Source organism: Lycorma delicatula, chromosome 5, assembly GCF_047948215.1.
Source record: "Lycorma delicatula isolate Av1 chromosome 5, ASM4794821v1, whole genome shotgun sequence".
Taxonomy (NCBI): domain Eukaryota; kingdom Metazoa; phylum Arthropoda; class Insecta; order Hemiptera; family Fulgoridae; genus Lycorma; species Lycorma delicatula.
The window spans coordinates 100,228,994-100,246,937 of NC_134459.1; the positions used below are offsets into that span (position 1 = coordinate 100,228,994).

A 17,944-nucleotide genomic window follows, 5' to 3' on the forward strand; every position below is an offset into this window, starting at 1 on the left:
TCCGCACCTCAAATAACGTAAAGTGGTCTTTCATTCCTCCGTACTCTCGCAGCTGGAGTGGTTTGTGGGAAGCTGCTGTGAAGAGCATGAAGTTTCACCTGCGAAGAGTCATAGGATATTCCGTCTAAATTACGAATAGTTATCCACTTTATTGATCCAGATAGAAGCATGTTTAACTCCAAACTATTGTACTTACCATCACCTGATACAACTGATCCAGCTCCACTTACACTGGACATTTTCTAACAATCGCACCATTAACTTCCTTACCCGATCCTGATTTCTCAGGCATTAAAGTAAATAAGCTTACTAGGTGGCAGCTTATACAAAAAATATTGAAAGACTTTTGGAAAGCATGGTCTATCGATTATTTACATTCCTTGCAGCAGAGGAACAAGTGTAAAATTTCAAATAATAACATTTGTGTTGCCAACGTAGTTATAATTAAAGAAAATAATCTTCCTCCACTGATGTGGAAATTAGGAATAATTGTGTTGAAGTGTTTCCAGGTAACGATGGACTAGTTAGAATAGTTAATGTGAAAACTAATAACATGCTAGTAAAAAGAACTATTAATAAATTGATTGTTCTTCCAAATTTAAATGCTTACAATGACATAAGCCATTCTGAATGTAATCAATGAGATTTATTTAACGTCCTCCTGATGTATTTGTTTATTTCAATTTAATCTGGTTGTAAGTTTTGCCTGTATCAATATTAGATTTGTTGAGATAAAAAGTTTTTCAACATCATGATACCATTGTGAAAAGCAGCTGCGTCGATTGCAAAAAGATTTACTTCAATCAGATTAATAAGAAAAAAATTATGCGTGAACAAACATAAAAAGGGTCGAATGCAAACCTCTTTTTTTGAAGTCAGTTAAAAATTTTTTAAATTTTCTAAAAGAAAAAAGTTTGGTTGCTAATAATCTACTGGCTCAGCAGAAATATCACTACGAATCAAACTTGTAGCTAACCTGTTAAAACATATCTAAACTATACTAACAGCTTTATCATAACCCTGTTCAACATTACTTATTATAGCAACCATTGTTTTGCCTCTAAACAGAATACAGATGTTTATGATCATTGCTCTTTTTTTATCTGATCATAATCTTTATTTTTTTTTAAATATCAGGATATGATCTGAGCTAATACTAAACCTAAGATCTTTCGTCTACACTTTTTAGCTTCTAACATGAATCGACAAACTAAACTCAAAATTTAAGATACTTGTCTTTAGAGGGTGAACTTTTGGTAGATTCATGCTTGAATCAACTCTGATATCACCAAACTTTAAACCAATAAAAAAGATGTATGAAATTTTTTTTTAAATTAAAATCTTGTGATAATAACTTTCAACTCACCAACGCCAAAAAACAGAGGACAAACGAAGACTGCTTTAATGGGAGGAAAACACTGTAAAAGTAATGGAAGCATACATGCCCTGAATGTAAATTCTTCAGATAATGGTGCAACAAAATAATTTCTTAACCATACAAGCCTTTGCATATTAGCAATCCAGTACATAGGCTCTGAAACATTTAAACAGGTCATTTAAACTAAAAATAATATACTATTTACAATCATATTTTTTTAAGGATTACACAAATTAATGGTACATCACACATTTACTCAATATCGAAACTAAATTAACCTTAATTTAATTTTATTACTCTTACACTAATTAATTTATTGTACTAAAATTATTTAATTTAATACTCATGTTAAACAATAGTCAGTAAAATTATGCAAACAAGAAATAAATGCATTTTATTACATAGGATTAGTTAAAATGACAAAATATTTCTTAAGTGAAAATATAATATAGGAATGGATAAGAATTTTATTTAGAAAGCCTATGCGTATTCTGGTATGATCCTTCAGAATTTGAAAGAAAAATAAATTACTGCAGCTAAAAAAAAATGAGTTGGTCAAAATCATTGATTACTCTCATTCCGTGGTAAATATACCCAATTTCCTGGAATTTTGAGTGAGTGAGCAACTACTAAGACCTGGAAGGTCTTGAAGCAAATATTTCAGTAGGTTTACTTAAAATGTTTGAGAATCCTTTTATATGTAAGAAATGAGTGATTGTTCATTTTTCACTATACACTCCTTTCCCTTATTCTTACCACTCTTTTTTCAGAGGGGGGGGGGGTTAAATTCAGGGGTATAGAAATGAAATTTATCATAATTACATAATTAATTTCTAAAATTAATTCACTAATTTTTTTATACATATTAATATTTTCTAATCAATCCAATAAGTTAAATATTTGTTAATCACGCTATATATGTTCCTGAAAATACTTGTTTAAAATCTTTTGACTGTTATGGCTACAATTTTTACTAATATTTTCATTAGATCTTATTTTATGTATACCTGATTTATTATACCACTAAATTTGAGACAAGGAATATTTTATCCAAGAGAGCATCACCATGACTGAAGTCAAGTTTCTTTATCCAGGAACATTATTCATTACAAAATTTTTTTATCAAAGTTCCAGAGGCCTGAAATAATATATATAAAAAAAAGCTGTAAAAATTGTCTATCCCATGTTTTCTCAAGAACTTTTATGTCTATTGTTATTTAAATAAGTTCTTTATAAGCAAATGTAGGATAGAATCAGCCTTAGTTTGGTATATTTTACATTTTTTACAATGGTTTATTGAAAAATTATCATAGACTAACTTCAGTGCAAACTTTAATTTTCCAGACTACACTATGCATGTAAGACTACAGACTGCAGTAAGAATTCACAACAAAATAAAAACTAAAAATGCCATAGGTGGACCTACAACCATACTCTAAACAGTATATGTATAAATATTGTCGCTAAATGGCTTCAACGGCACATAATTCATAACCTTGTGATGGCCCTGAAAAGGGCTGTTTTTTAGCATTAGCTCTGAGAAGAGCTGTTGTTTCCGGAAGCTGGTCTCTGGCAAAGTCGGAGAGTTGCGGCTCGTCCATTCGCTCAGTGACAGTTGGGTCCCCACTACAGCATGGCAGTGGTGGCCCGCCAGAACCCCAAAGTGTCAGGTCAGTATCGGTCATCTTTCGCCAGCACGGCCGAGGCGGTTCTCCCCGAGCGAACACATGCTGGGCCGGCGAGCTGGAGCTGGAGTGGGAAGGTAGCATCTGCATCCCTCAGCGAGCTGGCCATGCCTGCTGCTCCAGCAGGGTTGTTGGCATCTGCCGGGAGGTCCCATGTAGAGCCGGCCAGGGACTTCTTCTTCTTCCTCAGGTTGTGGTCGACGATGAATTGCGTTCACTCTCATGGTGAACGCTCTTTTATTGATGCCTGAGAGTGGTGGGGCTGCAGCGCTGCTATGGTGGGAGAACTGCGCGGTCATCTGCATGGTGGGAGTGATGCGTGTATCAACACATATACTATGCGCCCCGCTCACATTGTTGCTACTGTTATCGCCCACCAATATTAAATTAAGCATATATGTGGTAACAATATATAAAGCCTAATCTTTTATATAAATAAGTATATAAATTTTGACATGGCTGCTCCCAAAGAAGTCATAAAAAAAATTTCTAAAGGGGGCAGGCAATACTTTTATATGAATCATCAAGGAAATTACACTGAATTTTTAAATAACACTGAAATAATCATTTTTAAATAACTTCTCACAAAAAATAGCAAAAGAGTTGTTTAAATATTTAGTCAATGTAGATAAAAAAGTGTATACTGCCACAGCTCTACTTAAAATTATTTTTAGAATAATACACATCATACTATTATATGATACTACATATACATTCATTACTTTCTCCAAGGGGATACACAAAAGGGTGCAATGTGTAGCTCTCATAGAATGGTAATTATTGCAGGTAGATACTACATTAAGTTTAAGATGAGTCAAAATAAAACTTCAGGAAAAATAATGGGTTTGTTAACAAAAAATACTTCTCCTAATGACCTTACCAGATAAATATTAGGACTTATGTCCCAACAAGCCCATATAAGCCAACATATAACAAAGTAAATGTTCAATTCTACAGTTTCTGAAAATTTTTACTCTGTAAATATGATAATTACATAATCAAAAATTTATGCACACCTGCTTACTCAGTTATACAAACTACGTAACAAAAAAATAGAGACATACAATCAAGTAAAAGAATTTAAATACCAGAAAAGGAATTGCAAGCCACAATATACTTATATAATATTTAACCTTACCTGTGTAAAGCCTCCACAGGCCACTAAGACCCTGAAGAGTTAAAGGACCAAGAAACAGAATCATAGTTAGAAGCAATGGTATCGTTGACGCAAGAAACAATCCTTGCCACCGTATTCCCAATAACTCCCATATTGTCTGCTGTAAAACCACAGATCACATCATTGACATAAAGTACAAGAACTACAATGGTCAACATAAATTTTGCAACTGAAAAGGGAGTAAGTGTTCTGTATAGTATTTTATATGCTGAATCTAAATATGTATTCCAAAACAACCCATCATGTAACATTCTTAATCTACAACACCTTAAAATTATTTGTTCCATCATTCGCAGAACAAACAATACAAATAAGTTAGTATGTCTGTATGGCTGCTTATTCACATATGATTTATATTGTGATGCATGCTGTAGACCTATATTTGATACATAACAGTTGAATGATGTCATTCCATGTCAAGCATGTGTAGTAGATATGTATGTCATGTCAAATATCAAAAAATAACTTTTCACAGAGAGAGACAGTTACTTAAATAAACAAAAGAGCGAGTCAGCTGCTGTTATAGTAGATCAAGGCTTACTCCCGGAGGTATAAATACTGCTGAGGAGCACTGAACTTTAGTACAGTGTATGATAAATGCAATGATAATGAGCAAGAGCATTTGAAGTGTGTTCAGTAATAGTTAAGCATATGGCCAGAGTCCATCACTAACCTATTATTTATGTTTTAGTATAATGTTCTTGCCTGCAGTTAATAATGAGAAGTGGTTCGGTGAATTCCTTGTGAACAGGAGAGATATTAAGGTGACAGGAGACATATTAATTGATATAAGTATACACTTGTTTCCTTTTGTAAACAATGAAAGTAAATACTTCTTAATTAAAGTTAATTGCCGATTTTGTGATAGTTATCTTGTTGTTATAATCTCTTTGTTAATTCTGTATTAATTTGTATTAGCTATTGAAAAGTTTATAGTAAAAATCAGAATTGTACTTACAATTTATAATTTAGTTATTTTGTACATAGTAAGTTGTTAAGAGTAAATAAATTGTATTTGTAAAATTTTAAGTGTGTTCTCTCAATATTCTTGTCAAACTAATAACGTGTGAAATCAAGATAAAACTAAAAGAATAAGATGTAATATATTAATTGACATCCTTCCTACATCAAAAACATTTTATGTACTGACTATGAAGTTGTTAATCATTAATTATATATAATCCAAAAGTAAAAATTTTCTTCTCATGTTGTATCTTAGGGTAGATATTACACAAGAAGTCATCAGAAAATACACAATAAAACATTAGGGGGAATATCAGAACTTTAAAATGAAAAGTGAAGCAAATTTCTTAAAAAAAAAAGTGGAAAGGTTAAGTTTATATGTAGCAAGGAATCAAGCAATTAAGGCATACAGATAATTTTGACTTTTTGACAGTAAATTATACAATTATCAACATAATGAAATCACAAAGTTTGAGACACAGAAATATGAATATCAGAAAAAAAATTGCAAAATGGTTATAAACAAAATAGTGAGAGAATTATTTTTTCCAGGATAGATCTAAAATTTAAGCTAATTATAATACACATTTAACTATCTATCTCATTAACAGAAGATCATATGTTTAAAACATTAATAATTCTAAATATGAGGTGTATTTTTTAAGTAAGGGCCATTTTCAATTTGCCACCTTTAGATGTATTGGAAATTGACAATACTAGTGAAGCATGTTTATTTATATCAATGATCATCTGTTTGCAACAATAGGTTAATATTATTCACGTTATTTGCTACGTATAATCTGGCTGAAATGAGTGTTACAATCTTGTGAGTTGTGAAGTGCGATCAGTAATTCGTTATTCTATTGGCGAAAAACAAATCTGCTGCTGACATTCATAGAAAAATTGTCAATGTTTACAGACCCAGTGTTATGGTAAAGTTCACCAGTGATGTCGTTTGTTTCGTAGAGGAAGAAAAAATGTTCACGAAAAAGAACGTAGTGATTGTCCAAGTGTCATCACAGATGAATTGACTGAAAATGTGAATGCAAAAGTCCATGAAAACAGAAGGCTTATTTTTTCTTATTATTAATTGAATCTCATTTTGTTTCACGATCAGTAATTTATGACATTTTAACTGAAAAACTGGTTTACAGAAAGTTGTGGGTACCAGAAATGACAGAAACACACACAAAAAACATCTTGCTGCAGCTCAAACATTTTTGAGACGCAATGAAAGTGAAAGTGATGATTTATGGAAACATGTTGTGACCAGTGATGAAACACTGATATCTTATTCAAATATTGAGACAAAGCAGCAATCAATGTAATGGCAGCATTCATCATCCCCAAAGCCCAAAAAGTTTAAGCAAGAAAGTTCAATGAAAAACCTATGGCTACAGTTTTTTGGAATGCTGAAGGGATATTGCTGATTGAATTTCTTGAATGTGGAAGAACAGTTACTACCGATACGTACTGTGAAACGCTTATAAAACTTAGACGTTCAAAACAAAAGATATGGGAACCTAAGTGATGGGATTTTGTTTCTCCACAATAATACACGACCTCAGCAAACAAAACCACTGCATAACTGCAAGGATTTCATTGCGAAATTTTCGAACATCCGCCTTACAGTTCGGATCTTGCACCAAGTGATTATTACCTTTTTCTCTATTTGAATAAAAATGAATATCCACCTATTCTTTAAAAAAATAATATCCACTTTACCACACCTAAACAACAAAACTGTTTTTGTATAACTCAAGACAATACTTCAACTTACAAGAATGGACCTTACTACGCTTTCATTGCCATTTTTAATAAATTACTGAACCATTTAAAAACTCTTCCTACTAATTTATTTAAAATATAATTAAAGGATCTTATTTTAAAGAAATGATAATACTAATTCTAATAAAACTAATTAGATAAAACTAATTCTATTTTTTTTAAATCCCCCAATTTTATACATCCCATTTTAAGCTACACACAATTTTAAGCTCAAATAATTTTGAGTGGAAATTAAAAATGGTTGCTGAATTATTTTTTACATTTACTACCTTCATGAATTTAATTATTTTATGTGATTACATTTTAAATAATTAATATATATTTTAATTAAATTACATTTATTTTTTATCTCATTATTAATTGTGATGTTCTTCTGAAAAGATTTTACCATGCAAAATATGAAATATCCAAGCAAATGCTGGGGCAGTTCCTTTTTTTAATGATGGAGAAGCACATCTACCCATTCCTGAGATGAACTACGTGTGTCATGTACTGCTGATCAGAAAAAGATTCATTTATCAACACAAAAAAGAAAGTTTCATAACAACCACATCAAAAGAAAAATACATCCACATGATAATAGCAATTAATCATGTCTAATTTTTAATTTAGAAATGTCTTAATGTACAAGAAAAGCCTTTGTGAATAATCATCAATTTTCTATATCTTGGTTATATAAAAAAAATATGTTTTATATTAAATAAACAAAATTATTATTAAATTAACAAGGTGCTACTTACATCAGAAAATTTATCACATTGTGTAAACAGGTACAAAAACAACGGTGAAACAAACATCATAACAAAAACACTAAAAAATCGTTTCTTTATAGTTGATGGATGATCTCTGAAATCATTAAAAAAAATTATAAGAAATAATAATAATTTAGGTTTTATAAAAGTAGATATAAATACAAAAAGTAATTTTATCACTCACAACTTCTAGCACAGACTTATTTACACAAGCTGGATGAACCAACTAAAAATGATTTAAGTTATTTAAAAATTCACGGCTTTCAATTGATAACAGAATTAAGAACAACTTAACCTTCCACTTTAAGGAAAATGGTTCAGTGACAGATCTTCCGGGAAGAAACAACCAATGGCATGTACGCAGCTGCATACTTATGTGAAGGCTGTATAGTAGAGCAAAAATGATGTCTCATTTTTCTCTTATTCTTGTTCTGTCCAACTGAGTATCTCAGGAAATAAATCTTTAACATTTTTAACTTAAATTTAAGATAGTGAAGGAAATGAAATTTTAAGTTAAGATTCTCCTCAGTTCTTGTTGAATGCAATTTTTTAAATAAATAACACGAAAAAGGCAACTTTAAAAAAAGCCTTATACCAGAATCAGAAATCTTGTATTGAGTAATGGAAAATTGAAGATAATGGGAAGACGCAATATTTATTAGCAAAAGAATGAGGTAACATTTGAAGACTAATTTTCCATGCCTACCTTATAAAATACTCTAGAATTGTGTTTTATTTTTAATTTATAAATTGCAAATTTTTAAAAAATTTTACTTCCTTCAGCCTCAATTACCCACCTTTTATTTGCAATACAAACAAAGCTAACGGTAGAATTACCTTAGAATAGTCAACTTTTTTCTTTTTATTTTTTTTGGTTTAACCTCCAGGACCACCGTTAGGTATTGCTTCAGAGGATGAAATGAATGATTTGTAGTGTGTGTAAAAATGCCATGCCTGACCGGGATTCAAACCCGGGACCACTGTGTGAAAGGCCGAGATACTACCACCTGCGCCACAGAGACCAGCAGAATAGTTAACTTGAGAACAATTCTTAGATTTGGCATATGCACAAATTATTTGCAGGTAACACGTGATTCTAAAAGAGAAAAGGAAACAGTAACTTACTTTTTAACTATTTATTGTTCAATCTATTCCCTTATAGTACTGTCTAGGCTATGTATAACACCTGATGGCATCACTGGAAAGATCAAATTAACTCTCACATCAACAATTATTTTATTTGGCAGCCATTGGACTGGTTTGATGTTTTTCCCATTCCTGTGTAGTACGTTAATTGTTTAATTTAAATTATCAAACTGACTACTCAGACTTTTATTCAACTTTTTAACACAAGTAAAATTAAAGAATTTAGTTCAGTAGAATACTTCCACTCACCATACAATTCTAGGGATCTGTTGAAGAGGGTTTGGGAAGGCAGAGCCTGTTTTCAGAAGACCTTTTAGTTTTTGCAGAAAATGCAGTTTTAATGTGGAAAAATAAATTAAATCAGTGCAAAGCTACAATCAGTAATATACTGATCCTATTCTCGAAATGAACTATTACCAAATGGGATTTGAGGTTAGTTATGCACCCACTGCTTGGAGTGATCCTTACAGCAATTCATTGGGTAGGGTTGTTTGTCCTAGACCACAGTTAAGCTGTAAGTCACTCTCATACAGTACACCATTTTAATTCTCTGGACACTTGCTTTTCACTGATACAAATATTCTTAGTTCTATCTTTCTAAAAATTTCTGTTTTAAAATAATGTTTTTGACTTTTATCACTGACACGTCTCAGCATATCTTACTGACAGGTGACTGGGATCCTCATTGTATATTTTGACCAACCTGCTGCAAGTCTCCTGTTATAGAATACAATAATGTGGTTAATAGTTTTCATTTTCCAATACTGTTCTGGTAAAAAAATTGACAAATAAATAACTACTAGTTCCATATTTTTAAACATGTGGTACAAGTCACGCCTAATAGAATCCCTGGCAGAGTCACTGTGCTTGTTGAAAGAGATCAAATGGGAATGATAAAAGAACTTAGGATCAGATGATAAAGATCCAAGATGAAAATCAATGCATGAAGGGTGAGATGAAAAGAGAAATGAACAAAGTTGGCCAGCAAAGAATACCACCAACCAGCTGCAGAAATTCAGAAAAATACAAAAAAATTATACTTTTCTAAAATAACAAAAATCACAACTTTCTAAATAACTGGAAATATCTTTCCATAACATCTTTTCATCATATGATCTTTCCCTCGGTAGTAACAACTCAACACCAAAAGCAGAAAGCGTACTGGTATTTTAGAAAGATGGTAAGAGAAATAAAAATATGAAACCTATGTTATTTTCAAATCTTCGAAGGGCAAAAATGCTTCACATTAAACTATTTGCAAAACTAAACTAGCTTACTTAAATAAAATGATATACCTACAAATACATTAAATTTTTGAAAAACATATACAATTAATATGTTGCTAACAGAAAAACCTCCACGTAATCTTATATAAATACTGAAGTATGAACTTAATACCATACTCAGCAAGAGAGCAGCAGCAACAACAAAAATTTAACACTACCTTTTCACAATTTCTTATTCGCAAAAGTTCAAGAAAATAATGTAGCAAGGCTATAATTTTTTTAAATGAAAGGGAGCATATCAGAAAAAGTTTTGACTCCAGTCTAATTCATTCCTATCATTATTACTATTATTGTGAAAATGTCAGCAAATAGTTTCTTTAACATCTTAAATGTGTAGTTCTGATTATTAATGAATAATAATAATTTTTAAATTTATAATCATTGCCAAAAAGTCATAACTTAAATGTACACTAACAAAATAGCATTCATGAATCACATTACTTAGGCAACATACATAAAAAATTTACAGATTAATATGAACACGAATTCAACTAAGTACCCCTCTGAAACAGTTACCGGTATTTAATTTATTACTATAGTTTGTGACACTAAAAACTGTTAAATAAAAACATCAATAACTTTGAAAACTGTTTAAATATTCATCAAGTAATAATTTCATACTTAAAATTTTATTATTTTTTTACAATCGCCTACATAAGAATACGAAAAAATCATTTAGGATATCGGCTTTAATGAATTTTCAGTCAGCATCTCAAGTCCTGTAACTTTTTTATTTTTATTTTATTGTTAGAAAATTACATCAATGATCCCGTTTAAACTATTTCGACCCGGCAGGTCCAATTCAATGCATAACAGAATTACATAAAATCACTGAATCGAACAAAATCATCTCCAAAAAATAATCTGTGTTAAAGATAATAAGAAAAATAAACAGAACTTGGCAGTTTTAGCGATAAATTATCTTTATTTACATCTTTCCAATAGAGGTTAGAGCAAAAAATTGAAAAATATGTTGGTAACATTGCAATGTCAGAAAATAATTTTTAATATCGTTACAATTAATATTATATGCTAAGGAAGCACGATATGTATACCTGTTATGAGGTGAATTCCATACGTATAAACTAGAAACGTACACGACTGACAGAATGAAACATGCTGTAACTGAAGGAATACAAGAAAAATAATACTGTTGCAGATCCTCTGCCATACTGTCATTACTAATGTCACGTGATCCTGGGAATGCTTTTCATTGGGGAGTCGAGCTTCCGACTACTGAATGAGAAAATGGCTGCTTGGGTTGATGGAGCTGTCGTCTTTGTTTAGGAATTTTAGTAAGGAATTTTGTAGTAATTATTAAAATGCCTAGTGCTTCGTTTACTTCGGCACGTTCATGTGTGAGGAGATCACGAAGAAAAGGTGCTAACAGAATTCCGCTACCGTCTCGAACAAGTTCTGGTCAGTATTTTCTAGCCTATTCAATATAGATTCTCTGAGCCATGGACTCGTCCTGGCTACACAGACTATTAATGTCTTCCTGCCCCCGTGTATTGACAACCCTAAATTGTTATACTTATTGTAGTTTGTTATAATTTTAGATTTAATAGAAATAAATTCTTTGATTCACATTAATTTATGTTGTTAGTGTATAATGAAATAATACTACCATATTAAGCTTAAGCTGTGAACAAAAACATACCCTAAGGCCAACATCACATCAATTTGACAATGGGGTCTAGGCCAAAACTTCCAGACATGTACTTATTCTTTGGAATGTTTTATTTAAAATTTGTAAATAACGTAGTTTAAGTTCAAATAAAATTGGCCGTGCATATTATATTAACACAAACATTGAATTGATGAAGCCCTTAAGTAATGGATAGGGAGTCAAAAATGACATTTTTTAACACACAATTTATTATTTCAAATAACCAATCTTAATCGTCTTTATTTTAATATTTGTTCAAATATTTTATTTAATCTCATGATGTATTTTGCTAATACACTAAATTTTGCCAAAAAGTTAAATTTTAACTATTCTTTTTCAGACATTAATTTAATTTATAATTTGGTTGTCAATTAATTTTTAAATGATTATTTAATTAAATTAACGTTTTACTGCAGTAAACATATTTTTTGATTGCTGATTAGTTGCATGTAGACAGTTTTTATGTGCTTATTAATTTAAACCTGATTATTAATACACCCCATCTTTTCTTGCCATAATAATTAACTGAATTTCAGAAAACAAATCCTTTCTTGGAAAATGACATCTGTGTCAGCCTTATCTTGGTACTGGTGGTACAAATAATGAATCAGAGTAAAAGCCTACTTTTTGAATAGAAATATTGGAATCTAATTTTCAGCTGATTATAATTAACAGTGTTATTTTAAAATAAAGAACTATTGGAACACAGTATTTAAATAAAGTAAACATTGGTTTATCAGTAAATTTATATTGACAATTATTGATCTGTTGCATACTTAGATTATTTAATGAAATATAGTCTCTTGAGTAAATTGTCATTTTGAGGATATATTTATTGTAGATTCGCATAATTCTGACTACATCTTTATCTTTTTTAGTATACGGAAGATTTAACTAAAATTGTCTATTTTATCTTCATAAACTTAATCATATTAAGAAAGTATTTTTATTTGCTATCCTTTGTTTGTAACTTAGTAAAATTATTGTGGGACTAGACTATTTTATTGTCAAAAATATCAGTCATATGCAATCTGTAAACAATCATAATTTGATGTAATTCGCAATTATCAAATTTTTTTTAAAATTTAAATGATAGGCTTAGGAATCATAGTTTAATGTTAAATCTACACAAATTTAACATATAACCACATCATTTTTCTATTGCTTGCTGGTTTTCATTCGTTTATCTTTCTTACTTCATAATAGTTTGACAAATTATTAGATTTAAATATATCAACATATAATGTATTTTCTTCACACATTGTAACTTTATAGTTATAAACAACTTGCTTTCAAGTTAATGGAACATCTTCCAAAGGACCTTTCATTATTAATAAATGCCTTTAAGAATTAATAAATATTAACTTTTTCAGTGTAGTAACTGTAAGTGCTGTAGTTAACAGCACCTATCTAATATTTTAAAACTTTTAGTATGTAATCAACATAATTATATATTTTGTAATGGGTTTGTGCTTTAATATGTACTTTTTGTCAATTTTAATGTTTACAGTTGTATTGTTCAAATATGTTGTGATGTTTTATTTTGTTTTTTTTTTAAATGATTGTAGTTAACATCTGTATGTTACTATTTCCATGAGATGATTTATAGAAATTAATTATGTTGCATGCAGTGTCTGCATTTGTTTCTTGTATCTATAAATGAATATGTGACAGATATAGGCAATTTATACGAGCACTATACAAACTGATCCAATTTGAAAATGACCTCATGGAATCAGAACATACATTTAAAGAAAGAATCAAGCATATTTTACAAATCACATGTAAAAATCATGATCTCAACACACTTTAACAAAATAGCTCAAATTTATTATTTAATTATATACTAAAAGAGTTTCATTTCCTTTTTAAGATAGAAAGGTTTACTATAGTGATTAATCCCAAGGTTTGGGTAATTATCTTTTTATGTAAACTTGGGAGAGTGATTTTATTTTCATTGCACTAAAGATTTGGTTGTAATATGCAAGTTATTTTCCTGGAGTTAGCTTAATTATTCATAATTAAAAAAAAAAGTTGGAGTATATTTTTATATATAAATGGAATTTTACTATAATGTTAATGGCTGGTTCATAATACTTATTAGTTTTCTAATAACTATAAATGAGTAGAAGTATATATGAATTCAAATCAACATCTAAATATTTTAAATATGATTATTTTTATTTCAATTTTTATTATTCAAAATTTTTATATATTCGATTTTTATTTCTAACCTAAGTCCATAGTAGATATTAACCCAAAGTAATTTTGGAAGACCTAGTGACATTATATGCTACGTAACAGTTATAAATATATTAATTCTTTTAATTTAATAATATTAAAACAAAGGTAATTTTGTGCTTTTAATCTTGATGATAGGGAACTGAGAAAGTATTATTTATTGATTTTTTTATTATATAAAAACTATTAGATTGAAATAAATATGACTTGCCTGTTGCAGAATTCTCCATACATTATTTATTACAATTTAATCATTAAAAGCAATTCAAGAAATAGAAAACCACTTATAGAAAAAAACCTTCAAGTTATTGAGATTTGGCTTATTTTTTTTTTATCGGATATTTTGAGACGTGCATTAAAATTATGATGTTAAGTGAATATGGTTAGTTTTTTGTAATAATGTTCAAAATTAAAAAGTTAATATATAAGTGAGTATGTTGTATTAGCTTGATACTAGTTATTTAAGGTTGTTCTATTTGTGATACTTTATTTGCTTATGAAAAGCTATTTCCCCTTTATTTTATTTGGTAAATCTCAATTGTTACTATACATTTACTTGGTTTCAGTTTTAGAATATAATCTACTTAGTACATTTAATGGATAATAATTGTATAATTTTGTGGTGAAATACTTACTCTTGGTTTAATTTTACTTAGAGATGCAGATTTTCTGACAGGTAATGAATCTGGTTTCTCACTTTTAAATATGATTAAAACAAATATTTTTACAATTTTGTATATTTTAATATTATAGTTAATAAACCAGTCAAAATTTTTGTTACAATTTTTTGCTGATGATTTCAGTATTAGCATAAAATTAATAAATTTTAAAATTAATCATATTAAATTTCAAACACAACTGAGGTTTTGTTTACTGATGTCAGAACAGTTTCAGTTAAGTAACATTGCAGTGGTTGTATGATGAAGAAAGTCATATATATAGTATGTAGAAAATTGACATTGCCAAATTAATTTGATATGTATTCAGAATAGGTAAATGGTGAACCATAGAGCCAGTTCTTTTAACTACTTCAATGAACCACACGTCGTTTCAGTTCTATAATCACCTACATAAATAGTCTTTCAGTTTTTAACTGTTTAATCTATTTGGTTTTCCGATTACAATTTGATGAGCCCCTAATTATTGCATATGTTTACTTATCACATTTAATACTGCACCATATTTTTCACTAGAAGATATTATTTTTGCAACACTTTCACATTATTGAGATTTTGTTTCAGCGAGTAGTTTATTTTTATTTTTTAATTTGTAAAGATCTTTGTTAAATGTTCATTAAAGATCTGGTTAATGTAATTCAGGAAGCCAATCTTCAGTAATGTTTTTTTCATTATTTTTAATGACCGATTTTGTTTTGCAAATATCCTAGATGTGAGTTGACAGAAACTTAAAATGTGATGAAACTTTAAGATTGTGTGTACAACATTAAAATAACTGTATTGATCCTGCTATTCAGTGAGAATTTTAAAATATTTAACAATCTTAATATAAGTAAGATTTAATTATGAGATCAACAGTTATTCTCGCTTACTTGCTGCTGATTTATATAACTTAATCAATTTTAAATAAAAAACCTACCCATATTTACCTGAAATTATCCAAATGGAATTATAACCACCATTATAAGAATTAAAATCTGGTATGATTCTAGTAGAAATGATAATTTTATTTTAGTTTCTTATATTAACAAATTAGAGAAGTTCTATAAATACGTGGAATTTTATTTTTGCAATAATTTTTCAGAGCAATTGCACTGTTACTTCATCAGTAGCATTAACTGTTAGAGAAGAAAAATCAAATTGATTAAATTTGTAAAACAAAACAAAAAATACTAATAAATATTTCCCCCATCCATCCTCTAGTGACTCAGTATAGAGTGGATGAGTCAAGAGTTAGTTAACTTTAAATATTGTAATCCTAAACCTACCTATCTAACTTACTTATGATTCAGAAGGATAAGGAATTCTTCAATAAAAACATTTTTCAATTAAAAATATTTAAAAATTTTGTGTAAAACTGTCATCACCACAGATACAAATGTCACTTGCTAATTTCTCCATGGCCTTTGGCTCTATGTAATTTGACTTAATTTAAATAATCGTTGATGAGTTCGTACCTAATGAGCAAAGGGGCGGGTGGAGTTTATTTTCTTTTCAATTAATGTAATTAAATGTTGTTATCATTGCCATTTAAGATTTTTGAGTTGGGATAGGTGTAGCGGAGAGGGTAGGTTCCACTCCTTTGAAAATAATTTTAAAAAGGTTCCCCCCAAGAGTGGTATACTTGCCTGTGAACAGAAATACTATGGGATTGATAGATGTTGAATAATAAATGTGGTAACTTTTTAAATTATCACCCGGTATATATTTTTAGATTCATTTAATAATCCAAATTAAGAAAATAGTGAATAGTAGTGTAGAGTAAACTAAAATAACAAATTTTAGAAAAATGTTAACAAAGAGTAGCATTAAATGGGCAGTAGTAGTAGAATTGTTTTAGATAGGCAGTAATCTATAATGTAGTTGGATTACTTAGTGAATAGAAAGTGACTTTGTTGATAGATAGAAGATAGTTATTCAACACATACTTGTCAAAAAGCTCATTTATATTTATTGCTTATCTGTGTGATGTGGGAAGTGCCCACTCCCAAGCTTCATCACCTGCATCAAATCGACGTAAAAATTCTTCTGGATTGCGCAGAAATGTTTTTTGTTGGGTGTGAGCAAAAGTGGCACCCATCCAGTGCATACTTTGTTAGGTCCCAAATATTGCTGCAAAATATTACACATACATTCTGTTGACATGCCTACAGAGTCTGCTAACTTGTTCACTGTCACTCTTCTAATCTTCCAATGTCATATCAAGCTCTTCTTTAATTTCCTTTGCACATAAACCTTACAGAAAAATGTATTTAATCGCAGGACGAATTTTCAGAAAACACCCTAATAATCCACTTTGTCAGACTGTAAATACTATACTAAGTGATGCAGCGACTTGAAACTCTTATAGGAAACTAATGAAGAATGGACTCATGCAACACTGTCAAGAAATCAAGCGGACTAATGCATTCTCTGTGTGAGGCTGGGAACTTTCCACTTGTAGATACTGCACTGCTGCGGAAATAATGAGCATGAGATGCAATTGTAAAGCAGTGCCACTGTCATGTGATTGCTCCATTATATACACCTTAGATAACTGCTTTGTAATCACATTTCCTTGATTGTGTATATTATGCATCTTTAGTATACATCTTAGCCAATAATAAACAAACATGAAGTTGATGAATGCACACAGTGTGTATATATATATATATATATATATATATATATATATGAAACACTTAAATATTAATATCTGATGATTACTCATTTATTCTAAATATGTTTTAATTCTCCTTTATCTTTGTACAATGTTGGTCATAAAAATTGTTCGTATAAATTATGGTTGTGTCATCCCTTCTAGTGTTCCTCAAGACTTTTCTTCCTTTCTTTACAGTTGAAGTAATTTTTTTCTTAATCTTTCTGGTTGTTGACTCACAAAAAAAAAAATTGCTGTATGTATTGTTAGATATGACCATTCTTGGCTTTTGATGGTAAATAAGGGTTAATCAATGCAACATTTAAATTGAAACAGTTTAAGAGGAAAGGGTGTAGATATTATTCAGAATTTTGTGGTTACATTTAATGGGAAATTATGTTTTACTTACCAAGATGCCCTAATGTAAACAACAAAGTTGGATGTGTATGTTAAGTTTCTGTATTTGGAGTATACTATAAATAGTACTAGTTTTTATTTGTTTGTATATATAGTTGATATGAATTTTATATACTTAATACAAGAC

General features: G+C 29.7%; 2 protein-coding genes across 3 annotated transcripts in view; one reads left to right on the forward strand and one right to left on the reverse strand.

Annotated features, from left to right (window-relative positions):
* The window catches only part of Sras (Ras converting CAAX endopeptidase Sras), a 28,640-nt gene extending 17,281 nt beyond the window's left edge, over positions 1-11,359 (reverse strand). Inside the window, exons 1-4 of the mRNA XM_075365327.1 lie at positions 11,231-11,359; positions 7,732-7,837; positions 4,202-4,340; positions 1,367-1,534 (exon numbers count right to left, since the gene is read on the reverse strand). Coding sequence (XP_075221442.1) covers positions 1,367-1,534; positions 4,202-4,340; positions 7,732-7,837; positions 11,231-11,346 — 529 coding nt within the window. The 5' untranslated portion in view covers positions 11,347-11,359. The remainder of the gene's footprint in view (positions 1-1,366; positions 1,535-4,201; positions 4,341-7,731; positions 7,838-11,230) is intronic.
* A 65-nt stretch (positions 11,360-11,424) lies between these two features.
* Positions 11,425-17,944, forward strand: part of FBXO11 (F-box protein 11) — a 78,613-nt gene continuing 72,093 nt past the window's right edge. For both annotated transcript variants that reach the window (XM_075366751.1, XM_075366753.1), the window contains exon 1: positions 11,425-11,594. In XM_075366751.1, coding sequence (XP_075222866.1) covers positions 11,498-11,594 — 97 coding nt within the window. In that variant the 5' untranslated portion in view covers positions 11,425-11,497. The remainder of the gene's footprint in view (positions 11,595-17,944) is intronic.